The sequence below is a fragment of the Patella vulgata genome, chromosome 5 (assembly GCF_932274485.2).
Source record: "Patella vulgata chromosome 5, xgPatVulg1.2, whole genome shotgun sequence".
NCBI classification, from domain to species: domain Eukaryota; kingdom Metazoa; phylum Mollusca; class Gastropoda; family Patellidae; genus Patella; species Patella vulgata.
Window position 1 is genome coordinate 814,809 of NC_065883.2, and position 21,913 is coordinate 836,721.

Genomic DNA, 21,913 nt, shown 5'->3' on the forward strand with positions numbered 1-21,913 from the left:
CACTCCTAAACTATGCTTGAGCTGGGGCTTGAAATATCCCAGAGGTTTATCTTAAGAAATAGCTTATTGTCGGGTACCATTGCCATGGTAATAAACAAAATCTCAATTGAGTGATGACAGTTTTAACGTTACCCAATTAATAGTATTGATGATCTAATCCATTAAATATCTAAGACATCCGATGTTCTAGAGAGTTCATTATGGGTTTGTTATGTGAATAAATGCCTAAAAAATAATAATGATTTGTATAAAATTTAAAGCCAGCAAAAAGACCTGCAGATTTAGCTCTTGCGTAAAGTATCTATGAAAGAACAGGTTTCATTTGAAAATATAGTTGGGAAAGTTGATAGTAGCAACAGATGTCTCTGCTATACTGTTCCTCATCTGGAAGATCTTTGAAACCAAAAGTAAACTGTATGCAGTGAGGTAGAGAGAGTACGGGGAATGGCGTCTGGAGTCAGTTTTAGTTTTTTGAAGTTATCGCTGTTAACTTGGCTCTTCCTTTCTAACATTTCTCGTTCGTTCGTTCGTTTCTGGGGTTTTACGTCCACTTCCACCTAAGGTGATATCGTAGACAATTAACATTTCTCTGTACTAGGCCCTATATGTGAGTCAGGGGGGGCATATAATCGCGGAGTTGGCCTAGGGTATCACCAAGCACCTTCATTTCAGACTTCATTAGTAATGAATTCTACAAAATATACCGTGGATTATGACTTCATATGTTGTCTTTGTAATGTTTTGGTTTTCTTTAAACTCTGAATATGACTACATATATATATTGTCTTTGTTATGTTTTGGGGTTGGGGGTGTTTTTTTTTTAAACTCTGAATAAATAAAGATATTGGATCGTTTTAGTTGGGTTTTGAATTGAATAGATTAATTGACATGTAAATGAGTAATAAGATTTTAATCACACTAATTGCTGAATATAAGTTTAAAGATTCTAACAGTTTAAAGATACATTATGTAAGATTTAGATAAAGAACTAGCCATTCTGGCTACAATAGTTCGAAAATAAATAATGTAAAATGAATAATTTGAAAATTTTATTCCAATTACTCTATTGCGAGCGAAGATATTAGCTGTTGAAGGTTTGACAAGACGTGTGCAATAATTTCAACCACCGTACTGGTTTTCCGAAGAGAAGTTTCGCTCCTTCATTTCTAGCTTAAATCAAAATATGACTGTACTGTTTTAATCTCTTTAATATCAGAGAAATCTGATGCCATCGAGAGTTTATTACGGTCTGGATAAGTTAATTAATGTCTAATTAATAATTTAGATAACATTTCAGGCCTAAAGAAAGACCTGCAATAGGCAGATTTAGCTCTTGCATAATGTATGTTTAATCTCTGGTACTTATATTATTCTTGAATAATGTCCATTGTTTATTTTCTGTCATCTAAACTAAGTTTATTTGCTTAGATTGGTCGTCCATCAAATGGTTAGACGTCCACAATTATCAATAAATAATCAAATTACCTATAAAAGAATATATATTAAACAGGTGATATGAACTGATCGGACAACTTAGTTTATATGGGCGTTTCTTTTATTGCCTGGCAACCTGTTTTTTTTCGACATGCATCTTTCCTGAACACTTAGATCTTTTAGTTGAGTATTAATTGGAGAGGGTTTTTAAATATGGTGTGTTGTTAAATATTGAGCGTTAATTGAAGAGGGGTTTAACTGTGGTGTGTTATTGGATATTGTTGTTCTTTAAAGATGGAACAAAATAAAAATCACACCCATGTTCTCGTAAAACACCGATGACAGTTGTTAATGGATGAGGAGTAAATAAGATGTCCGTAATACCGTATTTTATATAGTATATGTCCATCGTGATTAGTTCACTTGGTGTAGAAGAGAGGACCTTAAACCTTTTGGTGTAGAAGAGAGGACCTTAACCCTTTTGGTGTAGAAGAGAGGACCTTAACTCAATATCATCCTAAGTCTTCGACAGTGAAAACACAAATTATTTGTCAATTTAAATCAACATTGATGTTGTGATCTTACTATGAAAAGATGGGCTTCTGATATCCAATATTTAAGACAAAATAAATATTTTACCATTGGTACACGAATCGTGTACCATACTGTGTTTCAACGTCATTTGAAACAAGGGACTCGAAGAATGAGGCTAGACATATTCCACATGTCATGTCAAACGCTGACACCATATTCTTATCTTTAGGGAATGTGCAATAAATACTATTGGAGTAGACTGGAATAACCAGATGCTAGAGATAGCCATTCGATTGAGATTTCTGGCATATTTCGCTGAACTTTACTGATTTGAAATTAGAGTAAAAACTGAAATGATTGAATGTAAATCAGGTTATATACCTTCATAATAAATTATTATATGCGTTGCGACCCATTTATGTCAATTTCTAGGTCACAAATATCAGAGATTTAGCTCCTTTAAACCCCTTTCATGTCGTCATCAGTCCCATGTAAATAGTATACTGCATGGTGTATGGCCATCTTGAATAGTCCAGTTAGTCACATCTAAACAAAGACAAAAAGATCAGCTTGCATTGTTTATTTCTAGATAAAAATCTGAGACAAAAGTTTGTAAATATTTAAAGTTAGACAAAAAAAAAAATAAACAAAAAAAATAGTAACAACATATGTATAAACATTAATTCATGTATCCAATTATTATAGCACTATTTATAGTCAAATATATTACACATTATCACATTTCATATAATATCACATTCTCATGGAATAATACAAGGGGTGCACTGAGAGGGAGGCTGCGAGTAGGATTAACCCCTGTGGTGGGGGGGCCGGGAGACATCGAGTGAAGTTAATGTTTCTAAGTTTAGGGATCCTGTTACGTCATTTATGATGAATTAGCAAACAAAACAGTTTCTGTATACTTTAAAAACCACCATTTACAGTCAATTATTGAAAAGATTTATCCCGTCAAAGTGGGAGAGACGGCCCAGGACACACTAGAATAAGGCCCCTTAGTCCAACCCTTCAATAATATACATAAATTATCCAATATACATTTCATCTTATTATACAATAAAGTTTATTAACAGATGTGATATATTAGTCAATATACTATACCCATCCGTGGCAATGGCAATATACTATACCCACCCATGGCAATGGCAATATACCCACCCGTGGCAATGGAGGAATAAGGCTTTATTGAGCTTACAGGCAATCTCTGTGTATATACATTTCAACTATACAATAAAGTTTTTAATAGAAGTGATACATTAGCCAATCGTGGAAAAGGGGGTGGGGCTATATATATATATATATATATATATATATCTGTATTAGCCAATCGTGGGAAAGGGGGTGGGGCTATATATATATATATGTACCTGTATTAGCCAATCGTTGGAAAGGGGGTGGGGCTATATATATTGTCATATTGAGTTCACAGCCAAACTGAATTTACATACATATCATTGATACACAGAAATTATTTTTTAAACCATAATTAAAGTTTTCTAACAAAAATTATATTAAGATTTTAAGAATCTTGCCTTTTCATTGGTTAAAAACTCAACTTTCAGCCAATGAAAATTCTGAATCCTTAAAGTATTCTAGTTTTATACAATATTTCACACGATTATTCCCAACAAATCAGGTATGACATAGTGTTGTTTTAACAGAAATTTCTGTATTTAATGTTTAGTATCAAACTATTGCTGGCAAATTCGTTAAGAATCATAGAAAACTGTTGAGTTTCTACTGTCTTGTAGTTTAAAATGGTCTGTCTGGATAATGAGCGTTGGTTTAAAACTGTTTAGTTTCCCCGAACAGTGTTGAGTAATTAATTAGACTGTTAATTATTCAACACCATTTTGAGACAATAAATAGTTGTAAACCAACACTCATTATCCAGACAGACCATTTTAAACTACAAGACGGTAGAAACTCAACAGTTTTCTATGATTCTTAACAAATTTGCCAGCAATAGTTTGATACTAAACATTAAATACAGAAACTCCAACTAAAACACAAGTATGTGATACCTGATTTATTGTAATATTGCTATAATAAATATTGAAGTGTTGGGCTAAAACATAAACAAAGCAAAGTTACGAGTATTAACTTATAAATAAATAATTTATTAGATGATTAATCTGAATGATTTAAAAACAAAAATTTTTTCAAACTTACCTAATTTTAACAAAGATAGATAAAAATTTGAGTGAAAAAAACCCAGAAGGATTTACAAGAATTGAATGTGATGGATTGATAAAGTTAAAACAGAATTTTGATGATATTGAAACAAAATCATTCGTTTTGGGGGGGGTCATTACCCATGTGATTAATGACATTACAATTACTTTATATATGTAATCATGATAATTAATTACCATAACTTTATGACTATGTGAATAACAATTCTTTTCACAGACATTAGAAATGGCAAACTTTTTTTTTCTATAAAAATATTCGATTCATAATAATAGACCAATGTCTTGGCACGATTAATTTCGCTTCCCTCCATTTTAGAAAGATGGAAATCTCGAGATTAGGCTACTTAATCAAAATCTGACGAATAAATATATATCTTATCGAATACTAAGTGCAGGAGGATCGCACTACACGTAAAACAAAAATCTACAAGATAAACCTGCGGACAAGACCGAAAATAGACATTGCACCAAATAAACATATATTAAATCCCGGGCCTGTAGTGACACAGACTTCACTCAAAATTGAAAACAAGATAAACAAACCAGTGCCACCTATAAATATTGGGTAAAATCTTTTGATGGGCCTCTTTTTAATCTGATTGAATCCAATTCAGGTGTTAATATTTGGTTTTGTTATCTTAATTACTTGTTAGATAATCAGATGGGAGTGAAACAATTACATATTGCATGTCCATATTGCATGTCCATATTACATATTGCATGTCCATATTGCATGTCCATATTGCATATTACATATTGCATGCCCATATTGAATAATCAATTAGAATATATTTGCAGTGAAAAGATTACATATTGCATGTCCACGAAACACAATAAAAGATCAGAAGAAGCCACAATTGGAGGGTCTAGAGCACAAGTGATCTAACAACCAACTAAAATGGTAGGTAGTTAGATCACTTGTGCTCTAGACCCTCCAAATATAATCAAGATACAAGAAATAAGAAAATTGTAAATAAAACTACAGATGTTATTCTGAATGAAATGGGGTTTAACATCCTACTATTCTGCTCCTACTGGGCTAATAAAGATGGCTAATGTTAGTCTAATCATTGTAGTGTAACTCCACTCTATAGTGAGATTTCTACGTATGCAGTCAGATTTGCGTATGGAATGCGAACGAAAACAAACATCTAAACAGAAATGATACACATATTAATGATGCATCTATAATCACCCAAATTGTCTTACCTTGCTATCACTGATCCACAAATTAATTATTAATCCAGAATCCCCAAAATTATCCAATGTTAATTTCCATGACAACACAAAAATAACACACACATATTTTGTACATCCAATATCAAACAAAGCAACATAAATTACTTTACAGAAAAAAAAATGAAACTAGAATTGCACATATAATCATGGACATAACGTCCACCACACAAAAAAAAATGATTTCAAACATAGAATAAATTGCACATTCAGCATATTTTAGCACTAGCCGATGATAACAAAAATAAATTAATAATAATAATAGCACATTATATGATCAGGGTTGATGGAGATGTTTAATGGATGGCATGGTGTTCGTCAATAATGGCCGATAATTGCTGAATAACGAAGGCATTATCCATCGTGGACTTTCTAGCGTCGGAAGCCAGTTGATGACATAAATCTAAGAGTTTCTCTTCCACGTTTCGTTTCTGAACTTTGGGGCGGGTGTTGTTGGTTCGATTTCGTTTGTTCGCAAACCATGATTTGACCTGGGTAATGGAGATGCCTCCGAGCCGAGCGATGTCCTCTTTGTCTTGTTTCGAAGGATAAGGGTTCTCCTTGTTCTGTTCGTACCAGCGCTGCATGACGGAAATGGCGTGTTGATTCAGTGGCTCGTTGTGACGTGCACGCTTGCTACTGAGACTAGACTTATTGTCGACGTCAGATGACTTGCGTTTGACTGGGTTACTGGGTTTAACTGTCTGTGCATTAACTGTGCCAGACTTTCGATTGATGAAACTGTCGACGATATCTTTCGTTGATTTGGTGGACGGTAACGGAACGACAGGTGCTGATGATGGGACTGTTGAGCTGGCTTTACTTGCTGGACTCTGTTCTTGGAACATGGCTGATGGTGTCAAGGTGGATGAAACAGCATCTGATTGAACCTGGTTACCAGAGGTTACTGTGGATGATGGCATCGGAGTCACACATCTTGTTGGTCGCTGAGCCTTGGTTTTTATGTGTTTGTGGCCTTTTCCTGATATTGGCATCGGAAACTGGGGATACTTATTTGACATCTGCCAGGATTCAGAATCAGTTTTGTAGCCACTGTTTCTTCCGAGCATTTCTGGAGGGAAAATCGGATAGCCTGAGGTGGGTTTCCATCCACAGATGGCCGACTTGTTAACCATTTTCCGTGTCATATCGCTACACATCAACGGAACAGGATTAATAGGGTGATAGTTTTTCCACTCCTCCGTGTTCTCTGGGACATAAACAAAATACTTTTGATTGGTTTCTTCCATTTGCGTCAGCGTTTGTTTATGAGACATGAAGATCGGGGAAACAGGATCCTCTGAGAAGAAGCCGCTGTCTTGTTCCGTGGACGGTGCTGGACTTTCTGACATTAGCGGAGTAGCGGGCGAACATTCTGGACTGCTAACTGGACTATACCAATGACTCAGCCGTTCTTTACTCATCTCACTCTTAATCTGGTTTTCCATCTGAAGTACGGACAGAACAAGGTCAGGGGTCGAGCAGGTACGATCGCCGCCAGAATCGTGACAATTTTCAAGGGTCATTTTGCTCTTTTCGTAGCTATTGGAGGTATCGCTGGTTTTCTGATCACAGTATTTCGACATGTCGGTGCCAGTGTCGTAATAGTTGGAATAGTAAACGGGGTATTGCCAGTCTTCGTAAACGACTCCACCAGAACGCGACGATAGGTTGTAATACTCACTATACTGGGCAGCAGCTAGGGGGTTGATAACCTGAGCCCCGTGGTAATTCTGGAGGGAGGGGCAAGACAACTGTTCCCAGCTTGAATAACTGGGGATTTGATGGCTGGTTAGAAGCTGATTTTTGGCTTCCGTAGTGTGATAAGTTTGATTGTGAGCAACTGATTCACTTGATGCAGTCGTGACAGCAGTTGATTGCTTATCATCATCAGAACTACTGTCTTCATTTTTCAATGGAGGTTGTTGTGATGGTGGATGATGAGGATGTTGCTGATGGTCAATCATGGATCTGTTTTCATCCAGTTTCTGTGAGTTATTGTAACAGATTCCAGCCATTGCTGTATAAAGATCAGGCAGTTTAACTGTTTCAGTTGGTTCACCAGAAACCTGAGTTGATTTCCCACCATTTTCCTCTGACATCTTCTAGTTCAATTCAACCACTTGACAAATCAAGTCTTTTGATTACCAGTTCAACTGAGAATTGGTTGTATACTTCAACAAGCCCCTGCCCTCAATGAACAAATTTCAACCAAGCTTATTGTTCATCCCCTTGTCATACTGTCCTATTCCTTCTCATTGGCTAAAATCATGTCCAGGTATAGCTTGCAAACTCTGATTGGTCATTGCTCAATGCATGTGCATTACATGTCAAAGGTTATTTTTAGCTGGTCAGGTCAAAGAACACCCAAATATAGGTCACTATTGCCCCAGATATCAGACAATAATATGAAAGACTTGACTTTGTTTTGGTTTTTAAAGTCAAACTTCTTTCTCTTTCTCCAATTTTTTGTTTTGTTAAAAATTATTTTCTTTTAGAGTGAAGGGTGAAACCAATATATATCTTTTTACTTACATGGTATTCAATGTTATTTTTTAAAAAAAAAATTTTTTTAGAAGTAATTTATCTTTATACGCCCAGAAATATTGTTGTCCTATATCCATCATCTATCCACAATTTCTTGTATACAGTGGATCATTTTCAAATTTGCAAGACTTGTGGACACCCTAGAGGCTAAAGTTAATATCCGATTGACTTTAAATTTATACTCAGTGTTTAAGGTCACCAGGTCATGATTTTATATTTATACACTGTGTTTACATCTATATATAATTGTTTCAATTGACTTTAGAGTTTAAGGTCTTGAGACGAACAAGTATATTGATTTTCAATGATTTTTGATAACTTGAACAGCTAAATCCAATGTATTAAATGTTTTGTACACTAAATGTTGCCATGGGCGAAACAAATTCTAATGGTTTTCTGATAATTAATTAATGAGTTGTTACTCCATATCAGATTTTAATGTATTCTAAAGGTTTCATTACCGACAACAGTAAAAATATGTGACAACCTTTGTTGACTGCCCGGACGATTTAGCTGCTGTGGGCATATGTTGCCTGGCAACCGCTGTTTTATTGTTTTATTGTATTTCAGGGTATTATTGATCAGATACAGAAACGTAAATTACTATTTATAGAAACACAAGATGCAGCAGAAACATCACTGGCTTTACTTAATTATCAAAAGGTGGGGATATATAAATTAAACATAAGCACGCTATCACTGTAAACTCCCTTTCACACTCTTACTATTGCCCTTTCCCTACTATCTCACTCTACACCACGCCCCCCTCCTCACCCATCCCTTAATCTAAACATTCTCTCTAGCTCTCCCCCTTTCTCCCTGTCTAACTGTTAACTGTTCCTTTCACTCCCTGGGGGGTTGGATGGCTGAATGGTTAGCGTGCGCGCGCTGTATCATAAAGTCTGTCATTGAGTCGACTGGCGTGGTTTCGAATCCTCGGTTGTACGTGACAAGGAGTAGGGTCGCCTGTCCAACCTCGTGGGTTTTCTCCGGGTCTTGTCTAGCTATTAACCTTCCGTCTCACTCTGAATCCCTAGAAGCCGGGGGGAGAGGCCCCCTCCCCTCGGACCCCCTCTCTTTTGGTACCCTGGCCCCGACCATCTGTATAAAGTAAAGAAGCAGGACGTTAAACACCATTTCATTCATATTATAAACAGGCTTGTGAAAATGGACGAGGTGCTGTATTATTGTCCGTAGCAAGAGGGAAAGTCTCAGAAGGAATAGATTTTGGTGAGTATTTTAATGTCATTTGATATATAAATGTCAAATAAATTTATTTTCATAAACTTTTGAAGAACCAGAATGAAATAATTTTTGACATTGAGAGTTGATTATGGTCTGGATAAGTTTATTAATGTCTAATTAATAATTTATGTAACATTTCGGGTCTAACGAAAGACCCACACTAGCCAGATTGAGTTCTTGTATAATGAATGTTTAATAATAATACTTTATTGTAATTCAGATCATCATTATGGCCGTGCTGTCATCATGTTTGGTATACCCTATGTTTATACTCAGAGTAGAATTCTTAAGGTTTGTATTTTATCGAATTGTTTCAATGGGAGAGAAATAGTGGGAGGAATCCAGAAGATCTTGAGAAAACTCACGAAGTTGAACAGGCGACCCTACTACTTGTCACATACTAGCTCTTTTTCTAAATCTTACATAATGCTTCTTTAATATTTATTGATAGGTTAGGGTAGACTATGCAATATTTATTTATAGGTTAGGGTAGACTATGTAATGTTTATTTATAGGCTAGGGTAGACTATGTAATATTTATTTATAGGCTAGGGTAGACTATGTAATATTTATTTATAGGTTAGGGTAGACTATGTAATGTTTATTTATAGGCTAGGGTAGACTATGTAATATTTATTTATAGGCTAGGGTAGACTATGTAATGTTTATTTATAGGCTAGGGTAGACTATGCAATATTTATTTATAGGTTAGGGTAGACTATGTAATGTTTATTTATAGGCTAGGGTAGACTATGCAATATTTATTTATAGGTTAGGGTAGACTATGTAATGTTTATTTATAGGCTAGGGTAGACTATGTAATATTTATTTATAGGCAAGGGTAGACCATGTAATGTTTATTTATAGGCAAGGGTAGACCATGTAATGTTTTTTTATAGGCTAGGGTAGACTATGTAATATTTATTTATAGGTTAGGGTAGACTATATAATGTTTATTTATAGGCTAGGGTAGACTATTTAATATTTATTTATAGGCAAGGGTAGACCATGTAATGTTTATTTATAGGCAAGGGTAGACCATGTAATGTTTATTTATAGGCTAGGGTAGACTATGTAATATTTATTTATAGGCTAGGGTAGACTATGTAATGTTTATTTATAGGCTAGGGTAGACCATGTAATGTTTATTTATAGGCTAGGGTAGACTATGTAATATTTATTTATAGGCTAGGGTAGACTATGTAATGTTTATTTATAGGCTAGGGTAGACTATGTAATATTTATTTATAGGTTAGGGTAGACTACCGGTATGTAATGTTTATTTATAGGCTAGGGTAGACTATGTAATATTTATTTAAAGGCTAAGGTAGACTATGTAATGTTTATTTTGTTATTTGTAGGCTAGGTTAGAATATTTACGAGAACAGTATCAGATACGTGAGAATGATTTTTTAACGTTTGATGCAATGAGACATGCTGCTCAGTGTGTAGGTAGAGCTTTACGAGGAAAGACAGATTATGGTATCATGGTATTTGCTGATAAGGTAAAAATATAACTAACTTTCCACATTAATTTGATGATAAGGTAAAAAATATAGTTGACTTTCCACTTGCTTCATCTATATGAACGCAAATATTTCTAATTATGATACTAACCCACATGATCTTCGTAATGATAATGTTTATTAATGGGGGTAGCAGTGATTCAATGAGTAAGGTGGAGATCCTGGTTTTGATCCCAGTGTTGGCAGAGAAATTTTCCTCAGGATATTCTGATATGGTTTCCCCTTATCAGTGATTCAGGGCCTGGCGACAAACGGTGTCGTTTGGATGAGACGAATAACTGAGGTCCCATATGAACACCTTGACAGTTGGAAGTCAATTTAAGAGAAGATTGTAGCACTGCTGTCTAGGCACAATTTCCACAAGTTGCAAACAAAATATTGTAAGCCTATCTTCATTAAACTGGTAGGAACTGAAAAATAGGACATTAAACTGCATTTCATTTCATGTTGACGGAAGATATTCTACTGGCTAAAATCCCCAGTTTGAACTCAAAACAGACATTTTAATGAATAGCTCCAACTAAATTGCTACACACTCTTTTTTAAATGAATTTGTTTTTATAATTTTTATTGTAGAGATTTGCTCGTGCTGATAAGCGTGGGAAACTTCCACGATGGATCCAGGAACATCTTACCGATAATCTGTGTAATTTATCAACAGATGAAAGTTTACAAGTCTCGAAAAGATTCCTGAGACTAATGGCACAACCTTTCAGTCGGGTAAAAAGTTTAGATTTTTATATCAAATTGTGACAAATTCCCCTCCCCTCAGTCGGGTAAGAAGTCTGGATATATGTCCACTCTGCCATTTTATAGATTTTAAATAAAATTTTTAAGCCGTGACTGACGTAATTACTCGTCTAGATTAAAACCGCTGATCATCGTTTGAGGAATTTTGATGTTTATTCTCAGATTACACGTCAATTACATCCAAATCTATATCCACATTCTTCGTCATATAAACACAGAACTCTCAGCTAACGTCCCTAGAAACAGAATTTCTAGTTGTACATGCGTGTCCATATTCAAATTTGAATACTGAATTTGAATACATTTCAGCGTCAACTAAACTGTGAAAAATTACATATTGCTCGATAAATGCAAATAATGATCAGAGCCTTGTCAGAATTATCGTGGAATCATTAGGGTAGTTGGGACATTAAACTCTCAATCAGAATGTCCTCGATTCAAGAAGAATCTTTTCGCTTGTTCACACGAAAAGACGACGTCCAACCATGTAAATATAGGTGTGCGTAAAAGAACCCTTGACAAATGAAATTAACGTTAGAGTAGGTAGAAAAGGTACTATCTGGGCAAAACAGAACCCCTTGACCGACACAAGTTAAAGAATTGGCATGAAGGCCACTGTCCAGGCAAAACTCACTCATCCGTAGTATGGCACACATGATAAGTCTCTTTCTTTACCTTACACATCTTTATGAATTGGTTGCTATGGTAATGATTTATTTCAAAGAATGCAAGTAAAATAAACATTTTATTTTTTTTTTGTTGACAGGAGGATCAACTAGGTTTATCGTTATTAACATTAGAACAATTACAGGCCGAAGATATGCAGAAAAAACTTGAATCAAAAATGCAATACATCTGATGAAACTACCGTTCACCTGTTGGTGTCTGCCAAGAGAAGAAGAAAAATTAACAACAAATTATCAAGTAAAATGAATGACGAAATTGTGATAACTGAATCTGTTACTTGTTTTCGTGTTTGTATTTTCTGTGAGAAAGAAGTCGGTGAGAATGTGGAGAGCTAACTACGTTTATATACGGGAGAAAATAAACCTCATTTACATTCCCAACGATTACAGGTACATAGCAAGGATTTTGCCGAGGTAGTGGCTTGGTTTACAAACTGAATTACCAAATGCCACATTTTTTGAGGGGATTACAGACATTTTATTTGGCTGAACTGGGTGTAATAAACCTCAAGCATTCATCTCTGGCTACGTTATTGTATACTTGCGTTATTGCATGTAGAACTGAATTACTGCCATTAATCTGCTGAATGTAGAAAGAGCTCTTTTATAGATGGAATGAATATCAAGACACTATTGAACCAAAATATTCTGTTTCATTTAAAACTACCAAAGGCAGAATGATGAATTTATGAATTTATTTCAAGTGCTTTAATGTAGTTGTTGAAAAGAACCTGTTTCTATCTTTGTTGATATTTGTATATTATATAAAAATTATATGACAAATCATGAAAATAAAAACAAGTACATAATAATCTGGATCTATTATTTTTATACGCCCAGATTTCAGTGTTGGCGTATTATGTCTTCACCCCTGTAGATTCCTTGGTAAACAATTTGCTCGTTAATGCTACCGTTTTTATTAACACAACTGTTTCAAATTGAGTGTGAAAGAACAAATCCCTATGGATATTCAACCCTCAGTAACCTATTCCGGATATACTTACACCCCTCTTTTCTAATAGGCTACAGTTTTTAAGAGACCTAAAGAACCAAAGTATTCTTTTCCTACCTTTTTTTCTAGGCAAAAGCAGTTTGGATGTTTTTCAAAGCTTTGCATGTTTTTTTTTTAATTTTCTTGCAATAAATTTTGATGTCAGGGGAGATAACTGTGTATGTCTTCTGGAAGAAGACCACCATTCATCCCTCCATTGACTGTAATGTTGATTCTGATCTCTTTGCCCAGCTTCAACTTTTCCTAAAATTTTTGTTGTTCTGAAAGCTTTCAGCAAAGACAGAGCAACAAGTTTTTAGACACACAAACTTAAAGTAGTGTACATGTAGACATGTGACTAACTGCCGTACATGTAACCTCTTATCCTTCTGCTTCTAAGCCATGAATATTCATCCAAACCTGGAAGAAAATGTTAATTCAAACGGTCTTCTTAGATTCTGGATCAAAAAGGGAAGACAAATGGCCATGCAAAGGGGTAAAAAAGTGATGGAGAGAGAAAGATTCAGAGATGGTGGAATTAAACGGTGGTCTGCTTCCTAAATTCTGATTTTGTTTGTAAAGGGATCACTGGTCAGATCTAAATATTAAGGCCACCTGTAAATTTAGTAAAGGTCACAAGATGTAAACAGGGCTAACCCTAACCCACAATCTTTGGCAACAATCACCTTGTTTTCATCTATTGACCTTGATGAATTCTTCAGACAAGAAATTGAATAAAATGAAATGAAATATGGTTTATCATCCTACTGTTCTGCTCCTAAACTGGGCTAATGAAGACGGGCATACGCCATATAGTGTGCTATGAGGGAAATTTTGCCCGGGCAGTGGCGCTATAGCTAGCTCTTATATCAAATTCCAACAGCCAAGGGATCCTTTACATGCATGCCAATGTGTACACGGAACCTTGTTTTTTTGTCTCATCCGAACGACTAGACAGCTGTCTTGTCAGGCCCTCCGGAAATTGAATGAAGTTGGTTATTGAAGACGGACGGCGGCACTACGTCCTACTCTTATTTCAAATTCCAAATGTCAAGGGATCTTTTATGTGCACGCCAATGTGTAGCCAACACTGAACTGCACCACTGACATAGGTAACAATGCCAGAAAATCCTGAAGAACTTTCTCAACCAACAAAGACCCTTTTGTTAGCGGAGAACCACTGTGGTCCAGTGAGTAAGACGTCGGTTTGCTAGCCTGGAGGTCGAGAGTTCGATCCCAGTGTTGACCGAGAAAGTTCATAGTGATTTTCTGACGTGGTTTCCTCTTGTCAGTGGTACAGGAAGGATGGCCTGACAAGGACAGCTGTCTTGTCGTTCGGATGGGACAAAAGAACAAGGTCCTGTGTACACATGGCGTGCATGTAATGAATCCCTTGGCTGTTGAAATTTGATATAAGAGTATGCAAAATTTCCCTCATAGCACACTGTATGGCGTTTGCCTATCTTCATTAGCCCAGTTTAGGAGCAGAACAGTAGGACGTTAAACCTCATTTCATTTCATTTCATTTCCCTAGTTAGTTAGACATTCACTGATCTAATAGTGCTCCCGGAAATAGTCACCCATTTGTATTTTGATATTAGATTTTTATATATTCTATGTTATTATTATATATATTTATGCTTTCTATGGGATTAGTATGGTGTATGTGTAAACAGATATTTATGTAAATTGACTTGTTGGCAAAGAATTTGATGTGTCAAGGGAGATAACTAAGTAAATTTCACATTATACAGATATCAGACCACAACTGATGCAATGAGTCTAGAGAGTAGGACGTTAATCCACATTTCGTTTTTATACGCCCACATTGAAATGTGGACGTATATTGCCGTCGCCCCTGTCCGTCCGTCTGTCCGTCCGTCCGTCCATCGTCCACAATTTCTTGTGAACGCTCTAACGCCAAACGTTATCATCCAATTGTTTTAAAATTGATATATGTTGTTTACATTAGTGAGATGAAGAAGCCTATTTAATTTCAATAATTTCTGTTTATTATGTCTAGAGTTATGGCCCTTGTTTCACTTTATTGAACCTTGTGAATGCTCTAACGCCAAAAGTTATCATCCGATCTTTCTGAAATTTATATGCATTATTTAGATTACTGAAACGAAGAGGCCTATTGAATTTCAGCAATTTCCGTTTATTACGTCTAGAGTTATGGCCCTTGTTTCACTTTATTGATCCTTGTATTTATTTAGTGACGGGGAGTTGTAATGGGGCTTGAAACTCTAAGCACTTCATCTGGTTAGACAAGTGGTTCTCAACCTTTATCTGCCAACTGGAGCACATGAAAAAATGGCAGCACACCTGACTAAATATATATAAAAACTATTTAAATTTTGCAAAAATAAAAACATGGTAAACGTAAACAGGGGCTAGTCAAAGACACATAGAAAGACTGAATTGGGATCACATGGTTTTTTGCATTTTCTTTGCCGTTCAAAATTTCGCAGCACACTGGTTGAGAATCACTGGGTTAGACTATTGAATTAGTTTGAGTTGTTGTTTAATGTGGAGATATAATGACAATCATGTCCATGTATCATTTACAGGGATTATTGTATAAATTTGATTACGTTTATTATACTCAAATATTCATTGTATATCATTAGAAAACACCTCATGAACAGAAATATTGATGATTTATAGAAAACACATCATGAACAGAAATATTGATGATTTATAGAAAATACCTCATGAACAGAGATATTGGTGTTAAAATTATTTATTTATAATTCTAGAAAAATAGCAATACCATATTTAATATAATAAATGTCCACCATTTGATTTTTCTTGAACTGTAATAAAGAATGTACAACATAGCACACTGCATGGTGTATGATGATGTATGGTGTAGGAGAATCCTTATTGGTTTCCATTGACAATCATTTTCAAGACTGTGAGAGCTATCCTTGAAGCATTAACATTGAACAGAAATAAAAAAGACCATATCTTTAACTCAAACTGACCTAATGATGTGGAAGAGACATTAAACCTGATTGTAGAGCAGCTATTATGTTAAATATGGTAATTGATTGAGAGAGAGAGAGAGAGAGAGAGAGAGAGAGAGAGAGAAATAAGGTGTAACATCTACTCCACACAAACTAGGTCATTTCTGGACTAATGTATGGTTCAATTTTATTTCAATAAGTCAATTGTGCATAGGAGTCTTTAGCAGTAGAAGGAAACCAGAAGATACAGAGAAAATCCACAAGGTTGGATAGGCGACCCTACTCCTTGTCACATAAACCAGGGAATCGTGCAAGCAAATTATTGAAATAAAAATGAACCACATGTTAGTCCCAAAATGACCTAGTTTGTGTTGAGTGGACGGTAAACCTTCTCTCTCTCTCTCTGTTTTTTAATGGTTTCTTTCAAACCCCTTACAAACGCAGCTGACCAAGCAAAAGTTCCCTCATAGCTCACTTCAAGGTGTATGCCGATCTTCATTAGCCCAGTTGGTTCAGAAAATTAACACTTTAAACCAAATTTCAATTTATTTCTTAAAATGTTTGGATTATTACCAGAAAAGACACAATAAAGGGACAAAAAGGTCATCTAAACGAGTCTAAGATTCTATTCCCTTCAGTTACAGTCCTATAATATATCACCTAAATACAGCTAACAGGGGGGGTTGGATGTCTGAATGGTTAGCGTGTGCGCGCTGTATCATAAAGTCTGTCATTGAGTCAACTGGTGTGGTTTCGAATCCCCGGTTGTACGTGACAAGGAGTAGGGTCGCCTGTCCAACCTCATGGGTTTTCTCCGGGTCCTCCGGTTTCCTCCCAATGCTAAAGACCCCTATGCGCAAGCGGATTATTGAAATAAAATTAAACCATATGTTAGTCCTGAAATGACCTAGTTTGTGTCGAGTGGACGTTAAACCCCATTTCTCTCTCTCTCACAGCTAACAGATTAAAGATCATCTGAGGTTCTACTCCCTTCACTTATAGTCCTTTACATGTATAACCTAATACAGCTAACAGATTAAAGATCGTCTGAGGTTCTACTCCCTTCCGTTAAATTCCTATAATATATCACCTAATACAGCTAACAGATTAAAGGTCAATATAATCTATTTTACAAATGACCTGGTAGTTTTATTCAATAAATGTACTTTGATAAGCTTAAACTTTTACATTAGATAAATTAATTTGCTATATTTTACAAATCCTTTGATAGTTGTATACAATAAGATGTCTTTGATAAGCTTTATATTTAAATAAGATAAAATAATTGATCATATTTTACAAATAACGCAGTAGATTTATATAATAAAATCACTTTGATAAGCTTAACTTTTAAATAAGATGAAATAATTGATCATATTTTACAAATCCTTCGATAGTTTTATTCAATAAGATGACATTGATAAACTTTATATTTAAATAAGATAAAATAATTGATCTATTTGTATATATTGACTTGATCAATAGAATTATGTATAGAATTAGTGATAATTGAATAGTTGTATTGTGAGGATCCGTGATCATTCATTGTAACTAGAGCTAATAAACAGTCTACCATTAATACAATCCTACCTTCAGCTAATATACTTATACATATTATCATTCATACAATTCATGTTTGTTTGGATGGTTTGGTCGTCAGTGATTCAATGGATATTGTTATTGTATTGGTGGACGGAGATACGAATTGGTTGTGATTTGACCAAGGACATGGCTTAGTTGTGATCTGAGACTGTTATTGTATTGGTGGCTGGAGGTACGAATTGGTTGTGATGTGAGCAAGAACAGAAACTACTATACACCCCTAATGGATATTGTTATTGTATTGGTGGACCCAGTTACAATTTGATGTTGGCATAGTATAGTCGCAAACTACACCCTAACGAGTAGGTAGCAATAATTCTTTTATTCAGACTGTTATTGTATTGATGGAAGTGATGTGAGCAAAAACAGAAAACAGATATTGAATTTGTTATTGAAATGGTATTGTCGGTAACAACACCCTAATAAGTACCTAGAAATAATTATTTTATTCAGTCCATTCATGAAATGTGATCTGAGACTGTTATTGTATTGGTGCACAGAGGTACAAATTGGTTGTGAGCGAGGTCAAAAACCACACCCCTACAGATTGCTGTTATTGTATTGGTGCACGGAGGTATGAACTGGTTGTGATGTGATCAAGGACACTAACTACACCCCAACTCAAACTGGTTATAATTTTTGATATTGGAAACTACACTCCAAATGAGTAGGTAGAAATAATTCTTTTGATCTGATCAATCAAAGGTTGTTATATATGGTGACTACTGGTGTTTGATAATTACATCCTGTTCGTATATACAAAGCAATAATTCTATTGTCTGATTCATTCATGACTATTTGTTATGAAGTGATTGTGACTTGTTTCTAAGACTATTGAATAAAATATTAATAGAAATTCATGAATATGGTATAGGTCTAAGTTTCGTTAATTAAATATTTGTTTAAGCAACAGGTCGTTATTTGAAGGGATTTTGAATCTATTACCAAATAGCCTACAATATTATGAAAGTTGAAATCTCAACAATGAATATCTGTTTATATAAATAATAAAGGTTTAATGAGTTACAAGAGCCGCTGTTAGTTCTTCGGATGGGACAAAAACCTGAGGTCCCATGTACCCTTGACAGTTGGAATTTGATATAAGAGTAGACTGTAGTGCCGCTGTCCAGGCAAAATTCCCCTCATAGCACACTCTATGGCGTATCCCCGACTTCATTAGCCCAGTCGGAGCAGAACAGTTGGACGTTAAACCCTATTTCATTTAATGAGTTACATATGATTTACCAATGTGATCATAATTGAGCTTCAATGTAAAAAGATTCCCCGGTTGTATGTGACAAGGAGTAGGGTCGCCTGTCCAACCTCATGGGTTTTCTCCCACTGCTAAAGACCCCTACGCACAAGCGAATTATTGAAATAAAATTAAACCATATGTTAGTCCCGAAATGACCTGGTTTGAGTTGAGTGGGACGTTAAGAACCATTTCTCTCTCTCTCTCTCTCTCTCAATGTAAAAAAAAAAATTTAAAAGTTGAATTTCAGTTAAACTAACTGTTCTTAGATGGTAATAAAATTACCTCTCTATATTGTTAGAGTATTTTTGTATTGAAAAGAACTCTATAACACCTTTGGTAATTAACTTTGTTGGGGTCATATGATACCTGCATTCAAAATACAAATAAAAATAACCTATATATTTAAGGCTGTATGCATCACGCCTTTTTTGGGGTAATTAACTTTCTTTTCAATCATATTATTATACCTATACATTTCTGGCTGTGTAATGTTAGATATTTTAAGATTGAAAAGAGCAACATCAAAATTAAATACTAAATGTACTATAGATAAATACTAAATGTATTATAGATAAATACTAAATGTATTATAGATAAATACTAAACGTGTTAGATAAATGCTAAATGTATTATAGATAAATACTAAATGTATTATAGATAGATACTAAATGTATTATAGATATATACTAAATGTATTATAGATAAATACTAAATGTGTTAGATAAATGCTAAATGTATTATAGATAAATACTAAATATATTATAGATAAATACTAAATGTATTATAGATAAATACTAAATGTATTATAGATAAATACTAAATGTGTTAGATAACTACTAAATATATTAAAGATAAATACTAAATGTGTTATAGATAAATACTAATTGTATTATAGATTAATAGTGCATGTGTTATAGATAAATACTGAATGTATCATAGATAAATACTAAATGTATTATAGATACATACTAAATTAAATACTAATTAATGGTAAAAATAAATATTAAAGGTCAAATTATAATTCAAAATCAGTAAAAGAATAACAGTGTGTACAGATGTGTAGTTTGATGTTATTAAAATCATCTGATCATTTATTAATATACTTAAATATGAATATCTGTATATAATTAATATGAAGTGTAAATTTTAATGATTCAAAATAACTAAAGGAATAACAGTGTATATAGCCCGTAGTTTTTTTTATCATCTATTAATACCTGCAAATACTAAAATATATGTGTCATCAAGTGTAAAAATTAATTATTCAAAATGAGTAAAAGAATAACCATGTATATAGGCCTTAGGTTCATATCATAAACTGATCATGTTGCAGTAAAATTTAAAGACTTGTTATGGATGAGTTAACATTTAATACTTGTAAAAGTTATTAACTAGTTATAAAAGCACATGTCCTATCATTTATTACAGTAGGTGAGATATATAACATCTTAAATTGATATCATCTAGGTAAATTTAAATTTCTTGTGCAAGTACTTTTCTAGGGAAGGACTTGTTTTGCCTAAATGACAAACAAACACCGATGTGAATTGAAATAGGCCATTTATTAAAATGACACACGTTGAACAACAATATTCAAATATTACCCAATGATAAAAATATTGGAAAGCAGAGTGAAATTATATACAAGGAAAAATATAGGAAATCATCTGAGAATATTTCTTTGTTTTTTATGTAACAATAATACGTACACCAAATGTTTTTTTTTTGTAGTATGTGGAATCTACCTGGACAGAAGAGTGCTCTTACTGGTAAGTGATAAACTTAGTATGGAATATTGACTTATATATAATGCATCCAACCTCGTGGGTTTTCTCCAGTTTCCTCCCACAGCTGAAGACCCCTATTCAAATTAAATTGATCTGGAAATGACCTAGTTTGTGTCGAGTGGATGTTAAACCTCATTTCTCTCTCTATTTTAATCTGTTTACATTTTTGAATAAAGATGCCTAGTCAACAATTAGTAGTATTAAATGACTACAAAATTATTCTAACTTATTACTGCCTTATACAATATCTAATATTCATCTTATTTTTATTTTGTATGTTTTGTTTCAGTAAATTACTTAGATGACTGCTGTCTATATAACCAGAGAATGATGAGTGTGATCAGTTAGTGTTTGTTACTAGACAATATTAACAGAGAACATCTCACTACTTGTTTTATAGTTTTAAATAGTGTTCACTATATAGCTCATTGGATTTTACATGTTGGATATATACACACTAGTCATATGGCTTTATTACACTATGTATCTAGGAGAACTGTATAACGAAATACAGATAGAACAACCAATATAGCTTTATGAGGCTATGTATGTAGGAGAACTGTATAGCAAAATACAGAAAGAACAACCACAGCTTTTATACAGGACAACCGTATAACAAATCACAGTAAGAACTACCAATATAATACAGCTTTATTAGGCTATGTATGTTGGAGAACTGTGTAAAAAAACACAAATAGAACAACCAATATAACACAGCTTTATTGGCTATGTATGTAGGAGAACTGTATTACAAAATACAGAAAGAACAACCAACATAGAATTTTATCATTAGACATCTCAATTAGATACACACTGACAGAGAAGATATCAATTTAAAAAGGAAAAGAAGCAACATCTGTAAGTATATATTAAAAAACAATATGGCTACTATTTGTCACTACTTATCTCTCTTTTCGGGGCCACAGTGGTTCAGTGATTGCGATGATTGCTCACTAACCACAAATTTCCAGGTTTAATCCTGTTTTTAGTGGATAACACTCCTTGGGATTTTTCATATCGATTTCCGATTGTCATTGGTGTAGGACGGAGAGCCTGACAAGGAATGCCATCTAGTCATAGGACAAAAAACTGAGGTCCCCTGTACACATTGTCATTCACATATAAGAATCCCTGA

The 21,913-nt window shown here is 34.3% G+C and overlaps 2 protein-coding genes across 2 annotated transcripts in view; one reads left to right on the forward strand and one right to left on the reverse strand.

Annotated features, from left to right (window-relative positions):
- Positions 1-5,559: 5,559 nt before the first annotated feature.
- On the reverse strand, positions 5,560-7,634 carry LOC126822738 (homeobox protein 3). The gene has a single exon (XM_050551782.2). The coding sequence runs from the start codon at positions 7,517-7,519 to the stop codon at positions 5,714-5,716; it is 1,806 nt and encodes a 601-aa protein (XP_050407739.2). The 5' UTR covers positions 7,520-7,634; the 3' UTR covers positions 5,560-5,713.
- Positions 7,635-21,314: 13,680 nt separating this feature from the next.
- Positions 21,315-21,913, forward strand: part of LOC126822726 (rho guanine nucleotide exchange factor 33) — a 59,032-nt gene continuing 58,433 nt past the window's right edge. The window contains exon 1 of the mRNA XM_056101263.1: positions 21,315-21,636. The gene's annotated coding sequence lies outside the window, so the exon portion shown is untranslated. The remainder of the gene's footprint in view (positions 21,637-21,913) is intronic.

Excerpts from the sequence above, each read along its gene's own strand:
- LOC126822738 (XM_050551782.2), bottom strand. The coding sequence starts at position 7,519 with ATGTCAGAGGAAAATGGTGGGAAATCAACTCAGGTTTCTGGTGAACCA.